This window comes from Rhineura floridana, chromosome 4 (genome assembly GCF_030035675.1).
Source record: "Rhineura floridana isolate rRhiFlo1 chromosome 4, rRhiFlo1.hap2, whole genome shotgun sequence".
In the NCBI taxonomy this organism is placed as follows: domain Eukaryota; kingdom Metazoa; phylum Chordata; class Lepidosauria; order Squamata; family Rhineuridae; genus Rhineura; species Rhineura floridana.
The window spans coordinates 19,508,707-19,532,989 of NC_084483.1; the positions used below are offsets into that span (position 1 = coordinate 19,508,707).

The 24,283-nt window shown below is 43.8% G+C and overlaps 1 protein-coding gene across 1 annotated transcript; it reads right to left on the reverse strand.

Annotated features, from left to right (window-relative positions):
* Nucleotides 1–2,108: 2,108 nt before the first annotated feature.
* On the reverse strand, nucleotides 2,109–23,828 carry LOC133384266 (uncharacterized). Its single transcript, XM_061626179.1, has 3 exons — nucleotides 23,767–23,828; nucleotides 6,540–6,732; nucleotides 2,109–2,771 (listed from the first exon to the last, which is right to left on the reverse strand). The coding sequence occupies exons 1-3, from the start codon at nucleotides 23,818–23,820 to the stop codon at nucleotides 2,179–2,181; spliced, it is 840 nt and encodes a 279-aa protein (XP_061482163.1). The 5' UTR covers nucleotides 23,821–23,828; the 3' UTR covers nucleotides 2,109–2,178.
* Nucleotides 23,829–24,283: the final 455 nt, after the last annotated feature.

Genomic DNA, 24,283 nt, shown 5'->3' on the forward strand with positions numbered 1-24,283 from the left:
GTCCACTTTCTCCATGTCATGTATAATTTTACACAGTTTATCATGTCACCTCTGACTTGCCTTTTCTCTAAACTAAAAAGCCCCAAATGCTGCAACCATTCCTCATAGAGGGGTTGTTCTGTCCCCTTGGTCATTTAGGCTGCCCTTTTCTGAACCTTTTCCAACTCTGCAATATCTTTTTTGAGATGAGGCGACCAGAAGAATATTCCGAATGCAGTTGCACCATAGATTTATATAATGGTATAATTTGTAATTATATCAGTTTTATTTTCAATCCATTTCCAAATGATCCCTAATGAGTGGCATACAATATCAGCAGAAGGGAATTCCAGTTTTGCTTACTGAAGATGGTAGACGATGTATATAGCAAGGGGGAAGGCAGAGGTATTGGCAGATGTTTTCCAACGGGTGAGCAGTGAGGAGAAACGGTCTGAGGTATTTCCTTTCTTCGGGACTATGGGGGGAAATTAAATGCTTGGGTAAATAGGGGTGATGATCCTTTGAATTTGAATTACTCTATGTGGGAACTGGAAAGGGTTTTGCAAAGAAGTTCAAATACTTCACCAGGTGAGGATGGAATAGATTATGAGATGTTACGACATTTACCATGGGAGCGCCTAGAGAAGCTGCTCTGTTTGTATAATAAGGTTTGGAGGATAGGTAAATTGCCAAAGGCATGGAAGTGTTCTGTTGTCATTCTGATAGGGAAGCCTGGGAAAGCCTTGTCTAGTCCTTCCTCTTATAGGCCAATGGCTTTGACTTCTTGTTTATGTGAAGTGATGGAGCGGATGCTTAATGACAGATTGGTGGCTTATTTGGAAAGAAATCAGCTGTTAGCAGTGGAACAATGTGGTTTCCGTAGTGGGAGACATACTATGGATCATATTCTCCAGTTGGAGACAGAGATTTGGAAATGTTTTTCAACTAAGGAGTAGCTGGTGGCTGTGTTCTTGGATATTGAAAAAGGCCTATGATATGGTGTGGAAAGATGGCTTAGTGTGTAAGTTGATTCAGGTGGGTTTGGAGGGTAGGATTTTGTGGTGGTTTTGTAATTTTTTGCAAAACCGGGTGTTGCAGATCCAGGTTGGCACAGGTATCTGGACCTTTTGATGTGGTGAATGGAATTCCCCAGGGGAGTGTGGTTAGTCCTACTCTTTTTAGCATAATGATAAATTATTTGCCTACTATTATGCTTGCTGGTGTGACTGTTTGCTTGTTTGCTGATGATTGTGCTCTGTGGGCTGGGAGTAAGTCAATTGATTTGGCAGTGGCAAGATTGCATGTGGCATTGTATAAACTGGAGGAACGGGGAGATGGTTGAGGGTTTCCTTTTTCTCTATCTAAGACAGTTGGTGTGGTGCTTTCTAGGAAGAAAGTGCCTGAGGGAGTAAAACTAATGTTATATGGAGAGCAGGTTCATATGGTGCCTAATTTTAAATTTCTGGGTGTTCATTTTGACACAAAATTGACCTGGAAGAAACATATAATGAGTGTTTTGGAAAAGTGTAACCGTCGTCTAAATTTGTTGAGGTGTCTTTCAGGTACTACTTGTGATGCAGATAGAAGGACATTGTTGATGTTCTATTGTGTGTTTGTTCAGTATGTGCTAGAATATGGTTGTCGGGCATATGCGTCTGCTTCAAGATCGTTGTTGCGCAAAATTGATGCTGTTCAAATTAAAGATTAAGAATAGTTTGTGGGGCTTTTGCCCCCACACCAAGGAAGACACGTGACACCAGACTGGAATAATGTTATATTTATTAAATATAACATTCTAACTCAATTAAAATACAGCCAATTATTCATATCAAAATACTTCGGGCAGGTGAGGCTAAACCTATCTAAGAGGGATTACACCCTCACCTTCAAAACACATCAATTCTTCTGAGTCTGTAACTCCAGAGACAAGGACATGGGTGAATTCCTCCCTCCTTGCTCTTAGAGCCAGTTATGTGGTTCCAACCTCCACACCATGGCCCCGCCGTACAGGCGTTCACCATGATGCGCAAGCCGGTCCCACCAGGACACTACCCAGATCCCCACCCGACATGAAGCCGTGATGGTTCCCTAGGAAGTGCCCCTTTTTCAGAATGCCTTCATCACCTCAATTCAACCCTCTAATACCTCACCTGCCCGAATTCTATGCCACAAGAGGGGATCAGCTGAAGCTTGGTCCCCTCAGCCCAAAGAAATTAACAAACCCCTTAATCCCAACATCAGATCCTCTAAAAAGAAATCACACCCCTGTTCTGAAAGATGAACCCCATCATCACAAAACAAATGTGGGGCATGGAACCTGGTCCTATCATGAGGAATATATGCCCCACCAAGAGACAAGACCAGAGCCCTGACATTCCTATTCACCCATTTCCGGGATCTATCGATCCTGTTAGGATGAAAAGCACCCCTCCACACCCTCCTAGCTAGCATATCCGACCACACCAATAGGAGGTTGGGAAATGAACAAATAAGCCACGTGAGATCATGAGTGACCTTACGAAGCAGGTCCATCCCTGGACGCTGCACCAAGTCATTTTCCCCCAAATGAATCAACAACACATGAGGCCGATCCGCTGAAGACATAATTCGGCAAACTGATGGCAACAGCGCATCCCATAGCATGCCCCTACGGGCTTCCCATCGAACTGTAACTATGGCCGAGAGCTGCAGCTGTGTTCCAGGTATTGACGAAGAGGCACGCCGGTGCGCCCAAAACAAGATTGAATGGCCACACAGAACGATCTTCACAGGAACTGGGAGGCTCAACAAACCTAATGGAAACAAAAACACAATGCATCATAATTAAAACCTGACATAAGACTTAAATGCATTGGAACGCCACCTTCCAATCGCTTGGATATCGCTAACGCTCATGCCCCCGAGGGCCACGGCCATAGCCGCACCAATCCGAAATGAATGCAGCCCATAGACTCCCGCATCGCGACCACTGGCCAACAAGGCCTGCCGAACAACGGCCCAGAATTGAAATTGAGTCAGGGCAGAACCATCCGCATGTATGAACAGATAACGCTGGCCCACTGGCCGTATAGACAAGAATTGCCGCATTGAAGACACAGGGCATAATTCAGGGACCGGGCAAGTGCTCAAAGACACAATACTGCCACGGCCCTTCTGATCAGTCTTAGAGACTCGTAGGGAAAACCTTACTATATTGGCACCTAGCGTGCAATCGCTAAAGCATAAGGCTCTGTAGGCAACATCGCGCTTAGAGGGGACCAAAACTTCGCTAGGGCGAAAAGCACCATAGAACATCGTCAGAGTTACTGCGGCGAAAAGGTGTGACTCATACTGAGATGAGCATAAACAATGAAACAATGCCAGGATCTGGAGGAGGACATCTGGTGTGATTGGCCTCCTCCGGTCAGCGGGCCTGGGAGCGGAACGCGACCAACCCTCAAGGACCTTTCTGACCCTAAAATCTACAGAATGATCCGGCAGTCCCCGTGCCTTGGAAATAAAGGCCAGCGCTGAAAGGTGCCCAGCGATAGTAGAAACAGCCATATTGTGCCCTTTTAAAAATATCATAAACTGCAATAAGTGGGAAGCAGGAATAGGCCACGCCATAGGCAATCCAGAAATGTGGCGAAAATCCTGGAACTTCGCCAAAGAATGCTCATACGCTTTTTGAGTAGTGGGCGCAAGGGCGGCTGCAATAGCGGCCCTGACTTCTAATTGCCAAGGTTCCACAGGAACGGTGGGACTGGGACTGGATCCAGTGCCGCTCCAGGTGCAAGCTCCCAAAAGCGCGCCATCTGTAAGCGGGAAAGAGCATCAGCCACGCAATTCTTCAATCCTGGAACGTGCTTGGCTATGAATAAAATATTAAAATGTAAGCATTGCAAAACGAAGGCTCACACCAAGCGCATAATGCGAGGAGACTTGGAAGTCTGAGCATTGATAATGCTAACAGTAGCCATATTGTCACACCAGAAACGCACTGTGTGATTTTGAAATACCAATGGCCAGATATAAACCGCTACAATTATGGGAAAAAATTCCAAAAATGTCAAATCAGAAGTAATCCCAGAAACATGCCACCTGGCAGGCCATCTTGCAGCACACCACTGGGATCTAAAAATTACTCCAAAGCCAAGGCCTCCCGCAGCATCAGAATGTACCTGTAACTCAGCTTCCAATAATAATTCATCTCGCCAAAAAGAGAGACCATTAAAATCCATCAAAAACTGAAGCCACATATATAAATCAGCTCTCATCCCTGCAGTAATTCTGACAAAATGGTAGCGACAGCGAACTCCCTTCATGGCGTCACAAAGACGCCTGAGGAATGCACGACCAGGTGAAATTACTTTGGATGCAAATACTAAATGACCCACAAGTTCCTGCAACTGAACCAACGTAATTTTCTTCAATCCTAAAATCTCGCAAAGCCATTGCCGAAGGGCAATCAACTTTTCTTGTGGCAAACAGGAAGATTGAGCCACAGTATCTAGCTGGATCCCTAAAAAAATTAGAGAAGTAGTAGGACCCTCAGACTTTTCTGGAGCTAACGGTACACCCAATTCTTTAGTTAAAGCTGCAAATGATTGCATCAGTTGGAGGCAATGTGAAGACCCACCTGGCCCAATAAACAAAAAATCATCAAGATAATGAGCAGAGAAGGAAGAAGAGGCTTTCTTCCGCAATGCCCATTCTAAAAATGTGCTGAATGCTTCAAAAGCAGCACAGGACACAGAACAACCCATTGGCATAGTGCTATCTACATAAAACTGACCTTGAAATTTAAAACCAAGCAGATCCACATCCTTGGGGTGAACTGGGAGGAGGCGAAAAGCGGATTTTATATCACACTTAGCCATTAAAGCGCCCCTACCAGCCTTACGAACTACTTTCACCGCTTCGTCGAAAGACGTAGATCTAACTGAAGCATATAACTGAGAAATCCCATCATTAACAGAGGCATCTTTAGGGAATGACAAGTTATGCATTAAACGGTATTCCCCAGGCTGTTTCTTGGGAATAATACCTATAGGAGAAATCCTCAAATTTTGTAAGGGAGGAAAAGAAAATGGGCCAGATATCCTGTCGGCAATTATCTCCTTATTGAGTTTTGCTAGCACCACCGAAGTCATGTTGCGAAGAGAGGGCTGATTTGCTGAGGAAGTAGCAATCCTAGGACCCTCAAATGGAATACGGAAGCCTTCCGTAAAACCTTGAAGCAAAAAATTAGCAGCTTGCCTATTGGGATAAAACCTCAACAACCCAGCCAGAGGAATTAATTTTATCGGGCTACTGGCCTTGCGACGTACCGCCGCTATTGCCAGATCCCCGTTTGGGCTGTTGATGGTCCCCTGTACTCTGGCGAGCTGTACGCACTCGCTGGCACGATGAGCTGGGGTGGGAACCCCCACATAAACAGCAGACGTGTCTGAACTTACAAGGCCATCTGAGGCAACGGCCGGTACTATTAAATGTCCAGCAGACGTGTTGGGATTGAACCCACCGCCCGCCTTGGCCTAAACCAGAGGCGGAAGTCTGTGCACGCGCTAATATGTGTCCACTATCAGCTCTATCTCCTAAAGTGGGTCGAGCTGGAGTCATAGAGCGGAGCCACAAGCCCGCATGCTCAATGTCCCAACGAAGGGTGGGGTCCAATGCCGCTCTCTGCCTAAAATTTTCATCGTACCGCAACCAAGCGGTACCAGAAAACTCACGAAAGGCTCGATGAACAATGTCTTGATATTTAATCATGGACAAAGCCCTAGATGGGTAAGCCTGAGTCATTACGCCCATATAGATAGTATAAGCGCTCAACCAATTAGGCCACACACGGTCGACCTTCTTTTTCATGGCTGCCTCACGCTCCTTAAATTCCTGACCTTCTTTGGGCTTTATCTCATTTTCACGAAACAGGAGAGTAAATAGGTCTATATACTCTCCACGCCAAATTTTTTCCTTAGTAGCTAACAGTAAATGGTCACCTAACGGAAGGGAGATATCGCCATGTGGATAAACTCCCGAAGGGAGAGGCAAATAAGGAGGAGACTGAACAGAAGAATCACCTGACGGCTGCCAAGGTGTCACCGCAGCCGCCGGCCAAGGAAGCTGGGGTTGCCGTGGAACCAGCACCCCTCCCATAAACACCTCTGGGTGGGTAGTATCACCTGACAGCTGAGAACCTGGCATTTGAGGGTCCCTAAAAGGGGCACTGGAACTCTGAACCTGTGTGCTGAGAACATGTGAATGCGCAACTTGCTCACCTGTGTAAGCAGCCGGAGAAGCAACCACTGGGGGTGCCCCCATCCCCGAAGCTCCAACAGGCATAGCCGTGGCCGCCGGTGGCATAAACTGTGACTGTACTTGAAGAGGACCAGCAGCAGGCAGGAGTGGAACAGCAGGAGAAGAGATGATAGCAGGCACCGCAGCCAAACCAACTGGAGTCACAGCAACTACCGGCTCAGCAATGGGTGCAGCAGCTTCAAGAATACCAATCCTAGAAGCCAAATCCGCAAGAATACTAGATTTAAGCACTCTGGCTGCCAAGCGAGCAGATTTCTTACCTGCAGGGGCGGAACTTGGGCCCGCCTCTATGTCTATTGGCTGCCTACGCTCCTTTTCCAACGCCTCGACCCTAGCCACCAAAGCACGGATAGTCCCCAAATCCTCTTCGTTGTCGGAAGATTGCGGCTGGTGCGATGGGGGACGTTTTTCAGCTTGCTTCACCACCTGCACCCCTTTTTTCTGCTGAACTTTCTTGGGCGGCATGATTAGAAAAACACCAATAAACAACAATTATGCAAATTAAGAGAGGATTCAAATGCAATTTAACTCCACAACTTTCAGAAATTTTTAAATAATAATAATCACCCAGAAATGAATAACTACAGAACTATAATATTATTGTATTTAAAAAAAAATATTATTATTATTATTATTTTAAAAAAAAATTTAAAGGGGAAGGGAGGGGTTGGGTTGGAGTATTAATTTAATTAATCAATTAACTATAATAAAACAACCAACCGTTATATAATTATCCAATAAATACAACACCTAATCAATTAATTATAATATGCAAGAACTATTTTTATGCAACTTAAATTTTTAATGAATTGAAGAAATACCAACAGGAACAACTGAATGCGCTAAAACTATAATTACACAATGAAAGGATGGGGGGAGGGGGGGCTGTGGATCAGACAAACAGAACCCAATAACGAACGCCAATTACCAACAAGAAAAAAAGGGGGGGTTAGTGGCAGATAAACAGTAACGAAGCAAAGGAGGACTTAACGGAATAAAGTCAAAATTACAAAAGAAACAACTAATCAACAAAATGCAACCCCAAAAAGAAATTTTTAAAGGCACAGTAAAAGAGCAATGACGTTAAACCCAAACAGGGGAGCACAGGGAAGGAATTAAACTGCCGTCGAGCCGGTGTGCAGCAGCCGGGTGCGTGGGCGGCCGCCCGCCGCCCAGCTGATCAGCGGGGAGAAGAGCGGAAAACTTTGAACCAACCAGGTACACAATAATAAAATTAGAAGCCGGTGAGCCGGCAGGCAGCCTCAGGAGCTTGAGCAGACGCCCGCAGCCCAGCTGACGAACGGGGATTTTAGAAACGCAATCAAAAGGTATTAAAACAATAGCAGTGGTGGGGGTTGGAGCGTAGGTAAACCTGGCAAGGGAAAGGTAGAATACTGAGAAGGATCACGCCCAAGACGCCAACGGAGCCACGGGAAGTGAGGACCAACCGCAGATGCCGCGAGGCAAAAAGGCAAGCGCGTGGGGGAAGGAGCAGCTTTATATTTGCTGCTCCAATGCCCCTTTAGATTGGATAAGCGATCTCACGTGGCACCCTAACGTAATTTCGAGAACCTTCCCGCGTCTTCCATAATTAGGGTGGAGGCAAATCACGCCCCTTACAGGAACGGCATTCTCCTCGTAATGTGATGCGGGGAGTGATTGGAGAATGGCCTGAGAACTTGAGACAGATTTTTATGGACCTTCTCTTTTTGGATAAGAGACATAATTTACAGGAGGATTTTGGGTATAATCTTTATGAGGCTTGTTGGGAATTTGCAGCTCCTGAGAGATTTGGTGGCCGTGTCCCACATGTGGTTAGGGTGTAGGTCAGGTTGGAATCTGATATGTTGCAAAGTGTGAGTGCCCCTCGTTTGTCTGTCCGATGGCCTTATGGATGTATGTAGATTCCTCTGAGGATTTATTTGAGTTGTGGAGGAGTCTCCAAAACTCAGCTTGGACCTGTGATTATGAAAAATAGGGCAGTGGAGTGCATTTTGTCTAGGTGGGACCAGTGGTGTGCAATCTATACAGATGGTTCTTGGGAATCTCAGGATGGTCATGTGGGAGTTGCCTATTATATTCTAGCATTTCAGATTCAAAGGACTTGTCAGTTGTCTGATTGGGTTTTGATTACAACTGCTGAATTGGTTGCTATTTTGTTGGCTTTAGAATGCGTGCAGAACGTGAGACTCATTGTCAGGTTTGCTGGCTATTCAGAATAGTGGTATAGGATGTAAAAGTAGTACAGTGAATGAGATTTGGAGGTTGAATACTGAATTGGTGCATATGGGTATCCTAGTTCAGTTTTGTTGGATCCCAGCTCATGTGGGCATTGTTGGGAATGAGATCGTTGATCAGGTGGCTAAGAAGGAACAGAGGAGCATTGATTTTGTGTTACCTCTGTCTCCTTTGGAAGTCAGAAGTAGGGTTAAAATGTTGATGCTGAGTGAGTGGAAGAAGTGGTGGGAGATGGAAATTACGGGTCGGTGGGTGTTTTACTTTTGTCCAACTCTGAAGGACTTTTCATTTGAAAGGACGACAGAGACAGGGTATAATGTTTAGAGTCCTAACAGGTCACTGTGTTCTTAGGAGTGGTTTGTTCAGGGTAGGATGTATGGACTGTGAGCTCTGTGGGGTGGTGGAAACCGTGGATCATGTTATTTGGGATTGTATTAGGTATGTGGAAGCTAGAAAGTCTCTCTTCTGAAAGCTTAGTGTTTGGAGGATTAGACACCTGAATGTGGGTTTGGCCCTTCGAGACAAAAGCCTCTGGGGCTTGGTACTTGGTATTTGGCAGTTTGTTAAATACGCTAAGCTTTATGAAAGGTTGTGAATGAGTTGTTACACAAGGTTGACACTGCCTCTGGAAAATTCTGCAAATTACTTGGGAAGACAGATGGACTAATGTTAGCGTTTTGGAAGAAGCAAAGACTACCAGTGTTGAAACAATGTTCCTTCAACATCAACTTTGCTGGACTGGCCATGTTGTTTGAATGCCTGATCACTGTCTTCCAAACCATCTACTTTACTCCCAATTTAAGGATGGAAAACGGAATATCAGTGGACAGAAAAAGAGGTTTAAAGTTGTTCTTAAAGCTAATCTACAAAAATGTAACATGAGCATCGAGACCTGGGAAGCTTTGGCCCATGAGCGTCCCAATTGGAGGCTGGCTATTATCAAAGGTGCTATGGACTTTGAAGAAGTACGAGTACAGGGCGAAAGGGACAAATGAGCTAAGCGGAAGGCACGTCAAGCAAATCCTCATTGTGACTGTCTTCCATCTGGAAACCTATGTCCTCACTGAGGGAGGCTGTGTGGATCCAGAATTGGCCTCCACAGTCACTTACAGACCAACCGTTAAAGACCTTATCTTGGAATGTAAATGTAAATGTAAATTTAATTTTTAGGTCGCCTATCTGGCCGAAGCCACTCTAGGCGATGTACATATTAAATTTCAATAAAATACAATAAAATACAATAATTACAATAAAATACAATATAATCAGCAGTAACAAAAATAACAACATATGCAGTACACAACAACGGGCATTCAGTATGTAATTAGCCCATCCCGGCGGTCCCAAAGGCCTGTCCAAACAGCCACGTTTTTAAGGCTCGGCGGAAGGTATCCAGGGAAGGGGCATGCCGAAGATCGAACAGGAGGGAATTCCAGAGAGTGGGGTCCACCACCAAAAAAGCCCTCTCTCTAGTCCCCACCAACCTAGCTGCTTTTGTTGGTGGGATTGAGAGAAGGCCCTGCGTGGCTGATCTTGTCGGGCGGCATAATTGGTGATGCTGGAGGTGCTCCTTCAGATAAACTGGGCTGAAACCGTAAAGGGATTTAAAGGTTAACACCAACACCTTGAATTGGGCCCAGAAAACTACTGGAAGCCAGTGTAGATTGAATAATACTGGTGTAATATGATCACGGTGACGACTGTTTGTAAGTAAACGAGCCACCGCATTCTGTACCAGTTGAAGTTTCCGGACCGTTTTCAAGGGTAACCCCACGTAGAGCGCATTGCAGTAGTCTAATCGAGAGGTGACCAGGGCATGTACTACCAGTGGGAGCTGATGAACAGGGAGGTAGGGTTGCAGCCTACGTATGAGGTGTAATTGGTACCAGGCTGCCCGGCTCACTGCCGAAATCTGAGCCTCCATGGACAGCCTGGAATCAAGAACAACCCAAGGCTGCGGACCTGGTCCTTCAGGGGTAATTGTACCCCATTAAACCTCAGGTCAACAGGACCCAACCTTCCTCTGTCTCCCACAAGCAGCACCTCGGTCTTGTCAGGATTTAGCTTCAGCTTGTTCCTTCCCATCCATCCACTCATGGATTCCAGGCACTTGGACATGGTCTCCACAGCCAACTCTGGTGAGGACTTAAACGAGAGATAGAGCTGAGTGTCATCTGCATATTGGTGACACCGCAGCCCAAATCTCCTGATGATGCATCCCAGCGGCTTCATATAGATGTTGAATAGCATGGGAGAGAGGATAGAACCCTGTGGCACTCCACAAGTGAGAGGCCAAGGGTCTGAAACCTCATCTCCCAATGCTACCTGTTGATGCCTGTCAGAGAGAAAGGAACGGAACCACCGTAGAACAGTGCCTCCTATTCCCAGTCCTTCCAGGCGATCCAACAGGATACCGTGGTCAACGGTATCAAAAGCCGCTGCAAGATCCAGGAAGACAAGAAAGGTGAATTCTCCCCTATCTAATGCCCTCCTCATATCATCCACCAGAGCGACCAAGGCTGTTTCAGTTCCATGTCCAGTCCTGAAACCCGATTGGTATGGATCCAGATAATCCGTTTCATCCAAGTGTGCTGACAATTGGTCAGCCACCACTCGCTCAATGATCTTGCCCAAAAATGGCAAATTCGAAACTGGGCGAAAGTTGTTCAAAACTTGGGGATCCAAGGAGGACTTCTTTAAGATAGGCTTTATAATTGCCTCCTTGAGGGCCAGTGGCATTACACCCTCCGCTAAGGATGCGTTTACCACCGCCCTAATCCCTTCTCCCAGTTTCTCCTTGCAATTCACAAGGAGCCATGATGGGCAAGGATCAATCAGACAAGTGGTAGGCTTCACAGATGAAAGCACCTTGTCCACTTCCTCAGAAGGGAGAGGCTGAAACCGATCCCACTGGACCGGATTGCAAGTGGTCAACTCTGGTTCATTCACTGCATCCATGGCTTACAGAATCGAGCTCCTTAGGTGTTCGATTTTATCAGCAAAGTGCTTTGCCAATTTGTCACAGGAGGTCTTAGAATGCTCCAAGGGTTCCTGAGCAACTGGACCGACCAGGCTTCGGACCACTTGGAACAACCTCCTGGGACAGCACTCTGCGGATGCAATAGAGGCAGCAAAGAACTCCTTCTTTGTCGCCTTTACTGCCACCTGGTAGGCAGCTACTGCTGCTCTGACCTGTGTCCGAGCACCTTCGGAGCGAGATTTCCGCCACCGGCGTTCTAGTCGTCTCACCTCCCGCCTCAGATTATGCAACCGGGGTGTATACCACAGTGCTATCTGAGTTCTGTTCAGGGGGAGAGGACGTTTCGGGGCAACCCGGTCCAATGCCCTGGTGATCCCCTCATTCCACTCCATCACCAGGGTTTCAACCGAGCAACCTTCAGCAGGTTCCAATTCCCCAAGCACAGTCAGGAATCCATCTGGATCCATCAAGCGCCTGGGGCGGACCATTCTAATAGGTCCTTTACCCCTGCAGAGGGCGTGTGGCATCGAGAAGTCTATATTCACCAGATAGTGATCTCACCATGACACAGGGGTAGAAGAAATAGCCCCCAACTTCAGAACACTTCCCTCCTCTCTCAGGACAAATACAAGGTCGAGAGCATGACCGGCTATGTGGGTGGGCTCAGTATTACTAAGGTGCAGTTCCCAGGAAGCCATGGTTTCCAGGAAATCCCGAGGGGCTCCAGTGAGAGTGGCCTCAGCATGTACGTTGAAGTCCCCGAGAATTAACAGCTCTGGGGACAACGCTCGCACATCCGAGACCACCTCAAGCACCTCGGCCAGGGAGTCTGCTGTGTTGCGGGGCGGGCGGTACACAAGCAGGATCCCTAAACTGCCCTTCGGGCCCAACCTCCAGTACATGCAATCAACAATCTTACCTGGCATGAGTGATTGCCAATGAATGAAAAAATGAATGACGAGTAGATGTGATAATAGGGCCTTATCTTGGCCTTGATTTGCCATTAAACACCAGCAGCAGCAGGAAAAAAAAAGATCCCTAGCATGGAGTTTGCCTTTTTTCACAGCTGTTGCACACTGGGTCAACATCTTCATTAAGCTATCCACATTGCCTAACTCCATATTAGGTGACTCTCCACCTCTAGTCCCTCCCCTCTATATCTACAATAGTAACCAAACATATGCTTCAGGCAGTGTGTATGTGCGTGCACACACACATGCAAACTAGCCTGTGAAATTTATTATTAATCCTTTCAGTAATGGCATTTCAAGTTGCAAAAACTATTGTCCTGCTTCTAAATCATTGCATATTGGAATGGTCATACCCCTAATACTATGATTCTTTTGTAAATGAATATTACAAAATAAATATTACAGTGGCAACAACAATGTGGTTACTGCTAGTTCTCCAGAGCAACTACCCTAATATTGATCATTGCTAAATCCCCCCAAATAAGGAACATAAAGGCAGCCAATGCAATCTTGCCTGCACACATTACCTCCAATAAAGAACCTAATAATTGTATTGCTGCTTCCCCAAATCAGCATTTTCCATGAATGCATGTGTAACTTACATGTTCATACATGTCTGTGTGCACAAATTAGTAGATCTGGAAACAGAATGTCTTTACACTTTACCAGGCTTCATAAGTTGCTGCTGCCATGTAACATTAATTAACTACATGTATGGAGCATATGCACAGTTACAGAGAATTTGCAAGTTAACAGCACGACATAGAAATATGTGTTATGTAAATTTGAATAGACATGTTAGCAGAGATCGGCAACGGTCTGAGATGTGTGTGTGCCAGTGTGTGCTTTTACCTAAGTGGCAGGCTTTTATCCTGCATTTAGGTCACTGAGACTTAAGACTTAGTAAAATAAGAAAAGCTACTTTATTTATAGAAATACATAGTAGATAGGAAAGGCATACCTAGTTCTAACTAACTAACTAAGTTGGAGGTGCAACACCCAGGTTTGGGAGTTGCCCTCATGGCTCAGGAGGGAGAGAGTAGAGGCAAAGTTGTCTCCTCTCTCTCGGACAGTCGAAGAAGAGAGGAAGGAAAGGGCGGAAGGAGGAAGGGCAGATAAGCTTCCCTAAGCATATCAGTCTAACAACGGAAGGCAGTCAGTCAGAGCATCACAGGTAAAGGTAGTCAAGCCTAGCCATCTGGAGGACCCTAATTCTATACTTCCCTTCTGGAACACAAACAAAAGAACAAAACAGGAGTTGCTCTTTCCCCACTTCCAACAGTATGTACATTTATTTTACATATATGTACATACAACATCAGAGAGAGAGAGAGAGAGAACATTAAGTTTCACATTGCTTTCAGTAATTTTTGCAAGCATGTTAGAAAAAGTGAATTATGAGTTTACTTATAAACATTAGCAGGCTAGCAAGCATGATAATTCAGACTGTTATGGCTACCCAAAAGATGTTAAGCAAGCATCAGAAAACTGGCTGTATGCTCACAGTCTGATATACTTTCAGCTAATGATGACAATATAGCATTCCAACCCAGATCATCATAGAAAAGCTATAGTCGTTACTTTAGAACAGCCATTTTAACTCTGAATATTGTAGCACATCAGCAAGAGCAATAATGGCTGTGGGAACTCTTATTGTTGATTTAAATATTTGCCAGAGTCTCCCAATAACTGCACTTAGTGGTCACTTGAAATGCTTGGTTCCAGTGACCATTACCATTGGAGATTTCTGCAGTAACACAGTTGCCCAGTATTCAGATGTGGCCTCAGTACTATGAGGGAGCTCTGCCCAATGAGAGACATTTTGGCAGCAGCCTGTGGAAACTGTACTTATGCTACATCTGTGTCCTGTTTATTGTAGGGCTTCAAGGCTGGAGGAGAAAGAGGAAATTCCATGCAAGCTTTTACACTACTGAAACATCTGCTCATCTACCTACAGTACACAAACTATTTTAAGTATACAGTGGTTGAGCATATACAAGCATATGGAGAATTCCAGCATCAATGAATAGCGTGCATGTGAAGCTGTGAGAGATGTAATCACATCAGAAACATCCCCACAACTTTTCTTTGACAGATTCCAATTTATGGTATCTCTGCTGGGAGAGGAGTCAAAGATCTGTTAGAGGCTTAAATTCCTGTTTCTGGGTTGCACTTGCTTATCTTGTGTGTGTTACATTAACCTGAACTCTACTTTGGACTGCACATCATTGTTCAGTTAAAGGGATTATCCCTTAACTAAATCTTCATTTTGGAATCTTCCTTAATACTCACTAACTAGTCAGTATTAGTGGAAACCAGTTCTGGCCATCCTGAAGTTTGGGGCCATCATGAGGACTGTATCTCCATAGCTAGACTCCTATCCCTTGATCCTTTAATATGAACCAAAGAAATAAAACCCCAAAATATGCATACCCCCTTACAGTATAATGTGTTTACTTCTAACATAGGATGGAAGTTAAGTAGGGTGCCTTAACTTACAATATGCATGGTTTGGGGTTCATGCATTAAGTATAAATGCCTTAACTCTTCTCTTAAGTCAAAGGGTTTTTAAAAAAATACTTGTTGACTATTAACAGGTTTTTAATGGTTAAATGTCACCCTTCTGCAGCTTACAGCTGGAAGGAAGGAAGAACAGCCAAAATTAATTTACAGTGCAATGCATTACATGTCTACTCAGAAGTAAGCACCATTGGGCTTAATGGGACTTGCTCTCAGGTAAGTGTGTATTGGATTGTAGCCTTAGTGTATGTATTCACTAATAGGCAAAGAACCTTGGGGTTTAAGAACATATCTATAGCCAACAGATACTTCTATTAAACTTTGAAAAGCAGGGAAATTGGGCTGCTGTGAATACACCAGGAGAGCAGGAGACCTGACCTCCTCTCTGAGCTATTGGACTGCCCTACAAATTGGTCAAAATGCAAACACAATTTGGGTTGGTCTTTCACAGTCCAATCCACTTCCTGTGTAGCTTGGAAGAATTTGGTAACATGGGGAGGGGGAGGGAAGGGAGGGTGAAAGGAAAGGGGGGAACGGGCAAGAGGGACGGGATAGGAGGGAGGAGGAGGGGAGGGCAGGTTTGATCATTTGCATGCTTTTTGAGTTCAGTGGGATTTACTCCTGTGCAATCATGCTTAGGATAGGTGAAACTGACCTGGAAAAGTGGCAGGGAGGGAGGGGGAGGGGAGGAGATTGGGTGAGTGGGCACTGGACAGAGGGGAAGCTCCTTTCCAAAAGGAAAACATTGTGAACAGTATCATTGCTTTTCAGTGTTTTCCCCACCTTTTTATTCTATAGCAGACAGATGTAGCCTCCCACCCAAATTTAAACCAAAGCTGTCCCTGGCCACATCCACACCAGACCTTTATTTCACTTTAGACAGTCATGGCTTCTCCCAAAGAATCCTGGGAAGTGTAGTTAGTGAAGAGTGCTGAGAGTTGTTAGGAGATGTCCTGTTGCCTTCACAGAGCTTCAATTAGAGCGGCTGACTATTAAACCACTCTAGTCACTTGAGCTCTGTCAGGGGAATAGGAGTCTTCTTTCAGCACCCTTCACAAACTACACTTCCCAGGATTCTTTGGGGGAAGCTATGACTGTCTAAAGTTAAATCAAAGTCTGGTCTGGGTGTGGCCCCGATTAGCCAAGCCGAGTAGCTGGAAGTCTGGCTTTTAGAACACTGACAGTTGGTTCTTACTAGTTGGTTTGCACTGCATGCCTGGCCTTATCATTGAGTTCAATGCTAAATTTCTTAAATTAATTAAAAGTCAGCCAGGCATTTTTTAAACATTTAAACTGCAGAAGATGAAGGTCAGAGTATGGGGCCAGGTCAGTAATAGGATTAGAGGTGCTCTGTGGACTTGGGTGATTTATAATTAATTTCAAGAAAGTCTGAGAACTCTGACAGAAAAAAGTCCAAAAGGGGTATGGTTTCTCTCCCTTTTTACACTTTGAACTCTAGATTCTCTCTGAGTGTTTTGTGTATCGCCATGAAAATTAAGAGGGTTGTTAAGGAAGCATTTCTGAGTTCAGGACCATAAGTTTTGTAAGGTTTTGTTTTGAAATGAGCTTATGTGAAGCATCAGAATGGCATGGGGGATATTTTCAATTTAACAATGTGGAATATGAAAAATCCATGCTGGCTATAGTATACAGCCACTCTTGTGGTTGTATAATATATGATAGCACTCTTCAAGCACTTGAAAGGTTGTCACACAGAGGAGGGCAAGGATCTCTTGTCAATCATCCTAGAGAGCAGGACATGGAACAATGGGCTAAGTTTAGAGAAAGCCAGATTTCAGGTGAACATCAGGAAAAACTTCCGAATTGATACAGTGGTATGACAATGGAGCTAATTACCTGGGGAAGTGGTGGGCTCTCCAACACTGGAAGATTCAAGAGGCAACTGGACAGCCACTTGTTGGGTATGCTTTAAGTTGGATTCCTGCATTGAGCAGGAGGTTGGACTCAATGGCCTTATAAGCCCCTTCCCACTCTACTATTCTGTTCTATGATTCTATTATATATTGATATAGGAGAGTTTAAGTATTGTATTTCCAGGGTTTTTTTGTTGCAGGAATTATCATCACCACACTGCTGACAGTTTTGGCTTTCTTGGTTTAAAAACATGTATTTACCACCAGACTAAGCTGTCTGCATGCACTTGTTCATGAGTTATTGCATCTCCACATTTGGAAAATGTTAGCTTTGGTATTAATGTTACAGAATGGCAAGTCAAGTCCAGGAGCATTTTTTATATATATAAAAAAAACCCTAAAAAACAACAACCCCAAGAGTCTGTTGTTGATCTGGACTGGCAGGAAAAGTTGCTTTGAGGGTTCCTGCTGTGAAGGTATTGTTCGGTTTTTGGTATGTAGCTAAACATTGGGAATAATAACTGGTACTTGTTTAGGATGTGAGTTTTGTGTGTAGATTTGGTCTTTGAAATCTGGTAATCTCCTCTGATTCTTTGAGAAAGGAAGAAATAATTTAAAAAACCCAGTGCAGTTTAATCATCTGCATCATGATGCCTGGAGATAACCAGCCTACCATGAACAGGAAGCAGCTCACACTAGGGAGGGACAAGTCTGCCAATTTCAGTTTTTTATTAGTTTCTCATTTTTCCAGTTTTAAGTTCAATTTGCCATGTTTCTGTTTCAGGCCTCATGAAAATTCATCAGCATTTTAGTGTGCATTTTTCTAAATGTAAATGTTTGTATGCAGTTTTGTTTAAAGTATGCATTTTTGCAACCATTTCCCACAATAATGCATTTTTGTATGTTACTTTAACTAATAATATATGCATTTTATGCACAGTTCCCCCAATTTACACATTTTTGTCTACTTTTTTGGAGAACTGCATTGCAGAATTCAGGAAAGTGTGAATGCTTTTTGTATACCTGTTCTTTGGGAATATGCAAATTAAATGTGCATTACAATATGAGCTGAATAGACACATAAAAGGAGGTACTTCTCGCTACTTCTGCTGTAAAGAAAAAAAAAGGGAACTGCAACAGCTTTCTGCCACTTTATCCAATTTCTTATCTGCCCTTTAAGGTCTATGCCATGCTTCATAAGAAAAGAAAAGAATATTAAAAAAGAACAGAAATCTATGGAAGCCTAATCTTAATGGGTTCATTCCATTTTCTGCTTAAATTCACTGATGCATGTATATTGTTTGAGCTAATCTGAAACTAGTAATGACTTTTAGAGCATTGTTAGACCCAAATCCTTGCACGAAACCTGGAAAAGGATCCCACAGAATTTTTTTAAGATGGAAGCTTTATGTACAATTTTGATTTCTTTTGATGATTTACTTCTTGGGTACAGGATTCCATCCCTTCTCCTTTCCTTTTTTTCCCTCGGAGGCCAAATTGTAGATCATGCTTGTGGATGTTTATGCTATTTCTCCATATCTAGTGCATCCATATGGGATGTCCAGATAATGTAAGATTTGATGAGTGGAACCCCTATGCATTTAGTTAATTAATGAAGGATGAGTTGGATCTGTCAGTAGCCATGGCCCATGCTTTTAAAAATTATTATTACAATTATATACAACCTTTCCTTCAAAGAAGACACTCCATGGCGCAGAGTGGTAAGCGGCGGTAACGCAGCCTAAGCTCTGCTCACGGCTGGAGTTCGATTCCAACTGAAGGAGGAAGTCAGATCTCCGGTAAAAGGGGTCGAGGTCCACTCAGCCTTCCATCCATCCGTGGTCGGTAAAATGAGTACCCAGCATATGCTGGGAAGTAAAGAAAGGCCGGGGAAGGAACTGGCAATCCCACCCCATATATACAGTCGAAATAAACGTCGCAAGACGTCACCCTAAGAGTCGGAAATGACTTGCACTATAAGTGCGGGGACACCTTTACCTTTTCCTTTTCCTTCAAGGAGCGCAATGGTTTTCCAGGTTGTCTTTACAACAACCCTGTGAGGTAGGTTAGACTGAGCAACTGTGATTGGCCCAAGGTCAGCCAGTGAGCTTCATGCCTAAATAGGGATATGAACCCTGGTCTCCAAAGTCCTAGTCCAACCTAACCACTACACTACACTGCCTGTCTGGTCACATCCTGGCAGGCAGGCATTTGATATCATAGAGAAAGAACTGAACATCTGTAGGGCTCTTTTTTGAGATTGTGAACCCTGGCCTTTGAGTTCTGATCATGAGGAAGAGAGTCCTTTCTTATTAACAATACAATACAAGTCTTTATTACGGTCAAGGACCAGCCAATTTCTTATTAACAGCTGCTGGGTGTGATCCCATTCCACTCTCATGCATTCCCTGAGTATCTGCAGTCCCCTAATGACACAGAGAACTTCAGTGCATTTCATGGGTTCGTCTATTTTGTCATACTATAGCTCTTTAGGTCCCCAGGGATTCTTATCACCTTGTGTCTGAACCACCCACTCCTCAGTCACAGCTGGTTGCTCATTAGCTAAAAACACTGAAAGGTGGGAGCAGTCAAGCTTGCTCATCTCAGAAATTATTGAGAAGCTTGCTTGCATGTTTTGCGTCATACATTGCTTTCTAGGAGGACTAAAGTCTTTAGGGGGTATTCAACTAATCCCATCAGTGCAAGGAATTTTGCTTGCACATTGGGACTTTCCCCCTCTCCTCCCCTAAGCTGCTCTAGAGGGTTGAAGGAACATTTAGAACAAATGGGGGGGGGAGAAGCAAGGAAAGAGGGAAAGTCCCATTGCGCAAGTGGACATCTTTATGCTGACAGGATGCTTACTTATGTTGGATTCAAGAGTCAGCCCCCCTGTTGGCTTCAAGCCTGGTACATCAGTATTCCCTGTAGCTGCCTCTCAGCAGTCCTGCAAAACTATAACATGAAAAAGATCCTGTAGGTCTTGATTTTTATTTTAGCTGAAAGCTTAGGATTTCAGCTGCTTTTACGGCCCAGTTTCGAAACACAGTGGAGATGGGTTGATATGTGGCAGCCCTTCATATCTTTCAGATCTCCCCCCTTTTTAATAATTTAATAATCTAAACTTTAGTTAATTAAAACAGGGAGATCACATGGCAAACTCAGAGAGTGATGAGCACAAAACAATGATACTACAGAAAAAGGTTGAATAATTTCTATCAATTCCAAGTGATTTTAACTATGTCAGATTCAAAATTAGGTACAGCACAGAGCCAGTGTGGGAGATGTCACTGAGGTCTATTATTGTCCAAGCTTTTCACTGGATTATGCAGAGCCAGTATAATTGGATCCATTCTGGCCACTGACAAATCACCCACACATCTAAGATGGGCCCAGCACATATTGAAAAAGGACCTAGATCTACATGGCCATAGCATCATAACATGTAAGAGATGTGGAGGCTCTGTGCTGTGAACTGGGCCCACACTGCCCCTCTGTTTCACTTTCTTAGGTTGGAAGAAGTCAGAATTAACCAGTTCATGGTATGATGGCTTCAAACGTCTTCACTGAAGGCTTACACGGTCCCTTGCATATATACTGATTTTATATATGTAATATTTTGTGGTGTTAAATTATATTAGTATATTTGTATTGTTATAAGTGCTGTATGGTTTAATTTTTTGGTATTTACTTACTAGGGTTGCCAGGTCTCAGGTTTTTGTCCAGAGAGTCTGGATTTCTGAGGTCACCTCCGGGTGAGTCACCTTAATCTCCAGACTCTCAGCTTTCATTTTTTAAAAAAGTTTCTAGGTGGTCTAGTTCACAAGATATACACCAAAACATCAGCCCCCACCAACTTCTGCTAAAAGAGCTCATAGCCGGCTGCTCAGGTTCGTAGCCAATAAGTGAAATCAGGGTTGTGATTAACAAGGCATCTGTTGACATGGCTGATGCCTTCCTGCATGCACTGCCTCGGGTGTGGCCAATATCAGTTTTACACCCTGGCAGTTCATGCTCTCCTAGTGGGGGCAGGGTGTTACTGTAAGAAACATATTTGGCCACCGTTCTGTCCTGGCCTTTAATTTCCAGGCCAAGCGCGTTCAGGAACCCACTTTATGAAAATCAAAGGAGGTTAGTCGCACTTTACCCTAAGGCCGCCTGGTCCTATGTGGCCATTCACCCCTGATGTACTCATGATGCTCCTGCCTTCGATTAGCACTTGCTCTTCCCTCCTTATGAGGGAAAGTTATTCCAGGCTGTGGGCTTAACGGCTTTTAAGGGAGCCTTTTTTGCCCTGGTAGTCTAAGCTTTCCAGTCATGTCACATCATGTTGAGACCTGTGCTTGCATTTCTGTGATGTTTTCAGTGCATATGCTTATGATGGACCAGTGGGGTAGTGGCTGGGTGGTGAAGCTGGGGGGTTACCCATCACCCACTCTGTGTCTGGTTTCGCTCTAAAGGAGCTTTCTTTCTATCCGGCCAGCGGGCCAGCGCTATCTTTTCATATGCATCGATGGCTACGCATTGATTCAATTTTAATTATTGGTATGTTGTTCGCAGGGCCATTAGGGCCTGTGGTAAGATCCCTGAGTTTAGAGGTTACATTTCTTTCATACAGGAGCGGCTGTGGCAGGTGCCCTCATGGGCATGCATTCTGGAAGCATTCTGATCATACAAGCCAGCGTTACTTGTTCATACGTCTTGACGTGACCGCCCTAACCCAATTGCAATGCTGATCTCACTTTTGGGGGGCCCTTACAGGCCTGTGGCGAGATACAGGAGAGTATGAGTTACATTCCTTTCAAACTGGAGCGGCAGCCCTTGTGGACATGCGTTCTGGTGGCATACAGGCCAGCGTTACCTGTACATACATCTCATTGGATCCGCCCTTTATAAATAAAGTAGCTTTTCTTATTTTACTAAGTCTTAAGTCTCAGTGATCTCAATGCAGGGTAAAAGCCTGCTGCTTAGGTAAACACACACACTAGCCTCACACACTTCTCATACCATTGACAATCTCTGCTAATATCTATACAAATTTGCATAACAATATCATATGTCATTAATAAGGCACCAACTACAGCAGGGGTAGGCAATGTAGTGCCCTCAGATGTTGTTGGACTACAACTCTCAGCAGTCCAGCCAGCATGGCCAATGTTCAGGGATGATGGAGTCAAAGCCCAAGAACATCTGGAGGACACCACATTGGCTGTTCCTGAACTACAGTATGTACAGCATGTGAGTGTGTACACAATTTAAATGCAGCCCTCTCTGTTGTCACGGAAACAATCCACTGTTAAATTTTTTAATTTAAAGTGTCATATTATGAGCAGGGAAATTCATTACAACTGTATAAGGGAGTGGGAGGAGATGTCCAACAAAGTGGTCCCTGTCCTAATGGCAAAATTGATGGGGCACTGTAATTACACCAGGTTACAAAGTGTGTGTGTAGTTTTCATGTTAGACTGTTATTAATGCTTCTACACATAAGTTAAGATTAGAATTGTGAACACTATTTATTCTTCCCATGCGTATCTGCAGTAAAAGGTGCTAGTTGGAATTACAATTTACCTTGTGAATTGCAATTTTTATGTAGAAGACTGGAATTGCCACCATGAAAATGGCTACATGAAGACAAATTCACAGCTATATAAATGGTAATTTGTATCATATACTTTAGGCAAGGTGAACCCTAATTTACTATGTTCAGACTGATGCATTGGTTGAAGTGAGAGGTGTCAAATGGATATTATAGAGCAACTTTCTTTTAAGTAAAAGGGGGAGTTTATGGCAGCTCCATGCATGCAGTTGGGAAATTTTAGGATTTGGACTTAGCTATCTAATGTGTATTAGTTTCCTTACTTCTTGTAGTGAAATGTGTCTTTAAGTTAGATGCACAGCAAATAAAGAGTTAACTTTCTCTGGAGGGTAGCTAGACTGATTTAGTTACTGGAGGTAATGTTGTGTGTGCGCTGGGTGAGGCCTAGCACAGAACAAGCTCAGATGTTTTACTGTTTAAGCATTACTAAATAAAGAAGCTGTATTTTATCCTTGGTCTCATCCTGATTGATATAACACTTCTGATGGCAGCCGTTTCTCTTCCTGCTACCATTTCATGCACAAATGCTGCATTCTGGATATATTAGATCACATCCAAGTTTGACAGTCTTGATAAAGACCATGATCATGTGCAGAGTTTCATATTTTCAGCTCACTTATCTAATGTGGCCTCAATTTCTTCCAAATACTATTTGCATAGAGGTGGTTGGGGCCGCACTTCCACTGTCACCAAAAACAAGAATGCAAACTATAGTCCTCAAAAGCTTATACCACATTAAATTAGTTAGTCTTTAAAGGTATCATAAGACGCTTCACTGTTTTTGTTGCAACAGAATAGCACAGCTATTCCTCTGTGAAAAGACTGAGATTTTTATTCTCTTTTTCTCCCACTTCTATAGCATATAGGAAATTCTTAGTTTTCCCAAAAACACTATGCCACCCCCCTCCTAGATGAACCTAATAAAAAATAAATTCCGTTCCTGAAATGAGAGCATACCTGCTTCATTACCTTGGGGAATTAGTTTCTCAGGGATTTAACCCATTTCTGGGATGATGAATTCTCCACTATGGCTGCTATTCACTCCTGAAAATTCCCCGTCTGTTCTCCGTGGTGGGGTGGGAACTGAGGCAACAATAAGAAAACTGTTTTATGAGGAAATGCTTCAACTTGGAATTGGCTGTTGAGATAGTTTGGAAATCCTTCACTTAAAAGCAAAGTTATATCTGAACCCTATTATTTATGAAGGCTGGCCTAGGCCCTCATCCATGTGTTAGTACATTCCATTGACTTCAGTTCTGGTTTAACAATGTCAGATCAGGGCTGCAATCCAGTACAGTATACACTTACCTGGGAGTAAGTGCCATTGAACCCAATGGAGCTTGCTTCTGAGTAGACATGCATTGGATTGCAGCCTTAGGGATTTAAGCAGTAAAAGAACAAGCATCAAGTTTCTTTGTTTAAGCGTAACCAGCAATAAAGAAAAAACATTAAAAGAATCACAAAGAGGTATTAAAAAGGTCTTGAACAGTCCATGGGTGTGCTAATACATCAGATACCTAATGGCAACTATACTGGAGCAAGTTAAGTGCATTGCTGTTGTTACATTTATTTATTTATTGCGTTTGTATATGGCCCCATAGCTGAAGCTCTCTGGGCGTTTTACAACAATTAAAAACATTAAAAACAAATATACAAATTTAAAGATACATCTTTAAAAAAGCAATTTATATGCCTTCAAGTCAATTACGATTTATGGCAATCCTATGAATCAGCAACCTCCAATAGCATCTGTTATAAACCATCCTGTTCAGATCTTGTAAATTCAAGTCTGTGGCTTCCTTTATGGAATCAATCCATCTCTTGT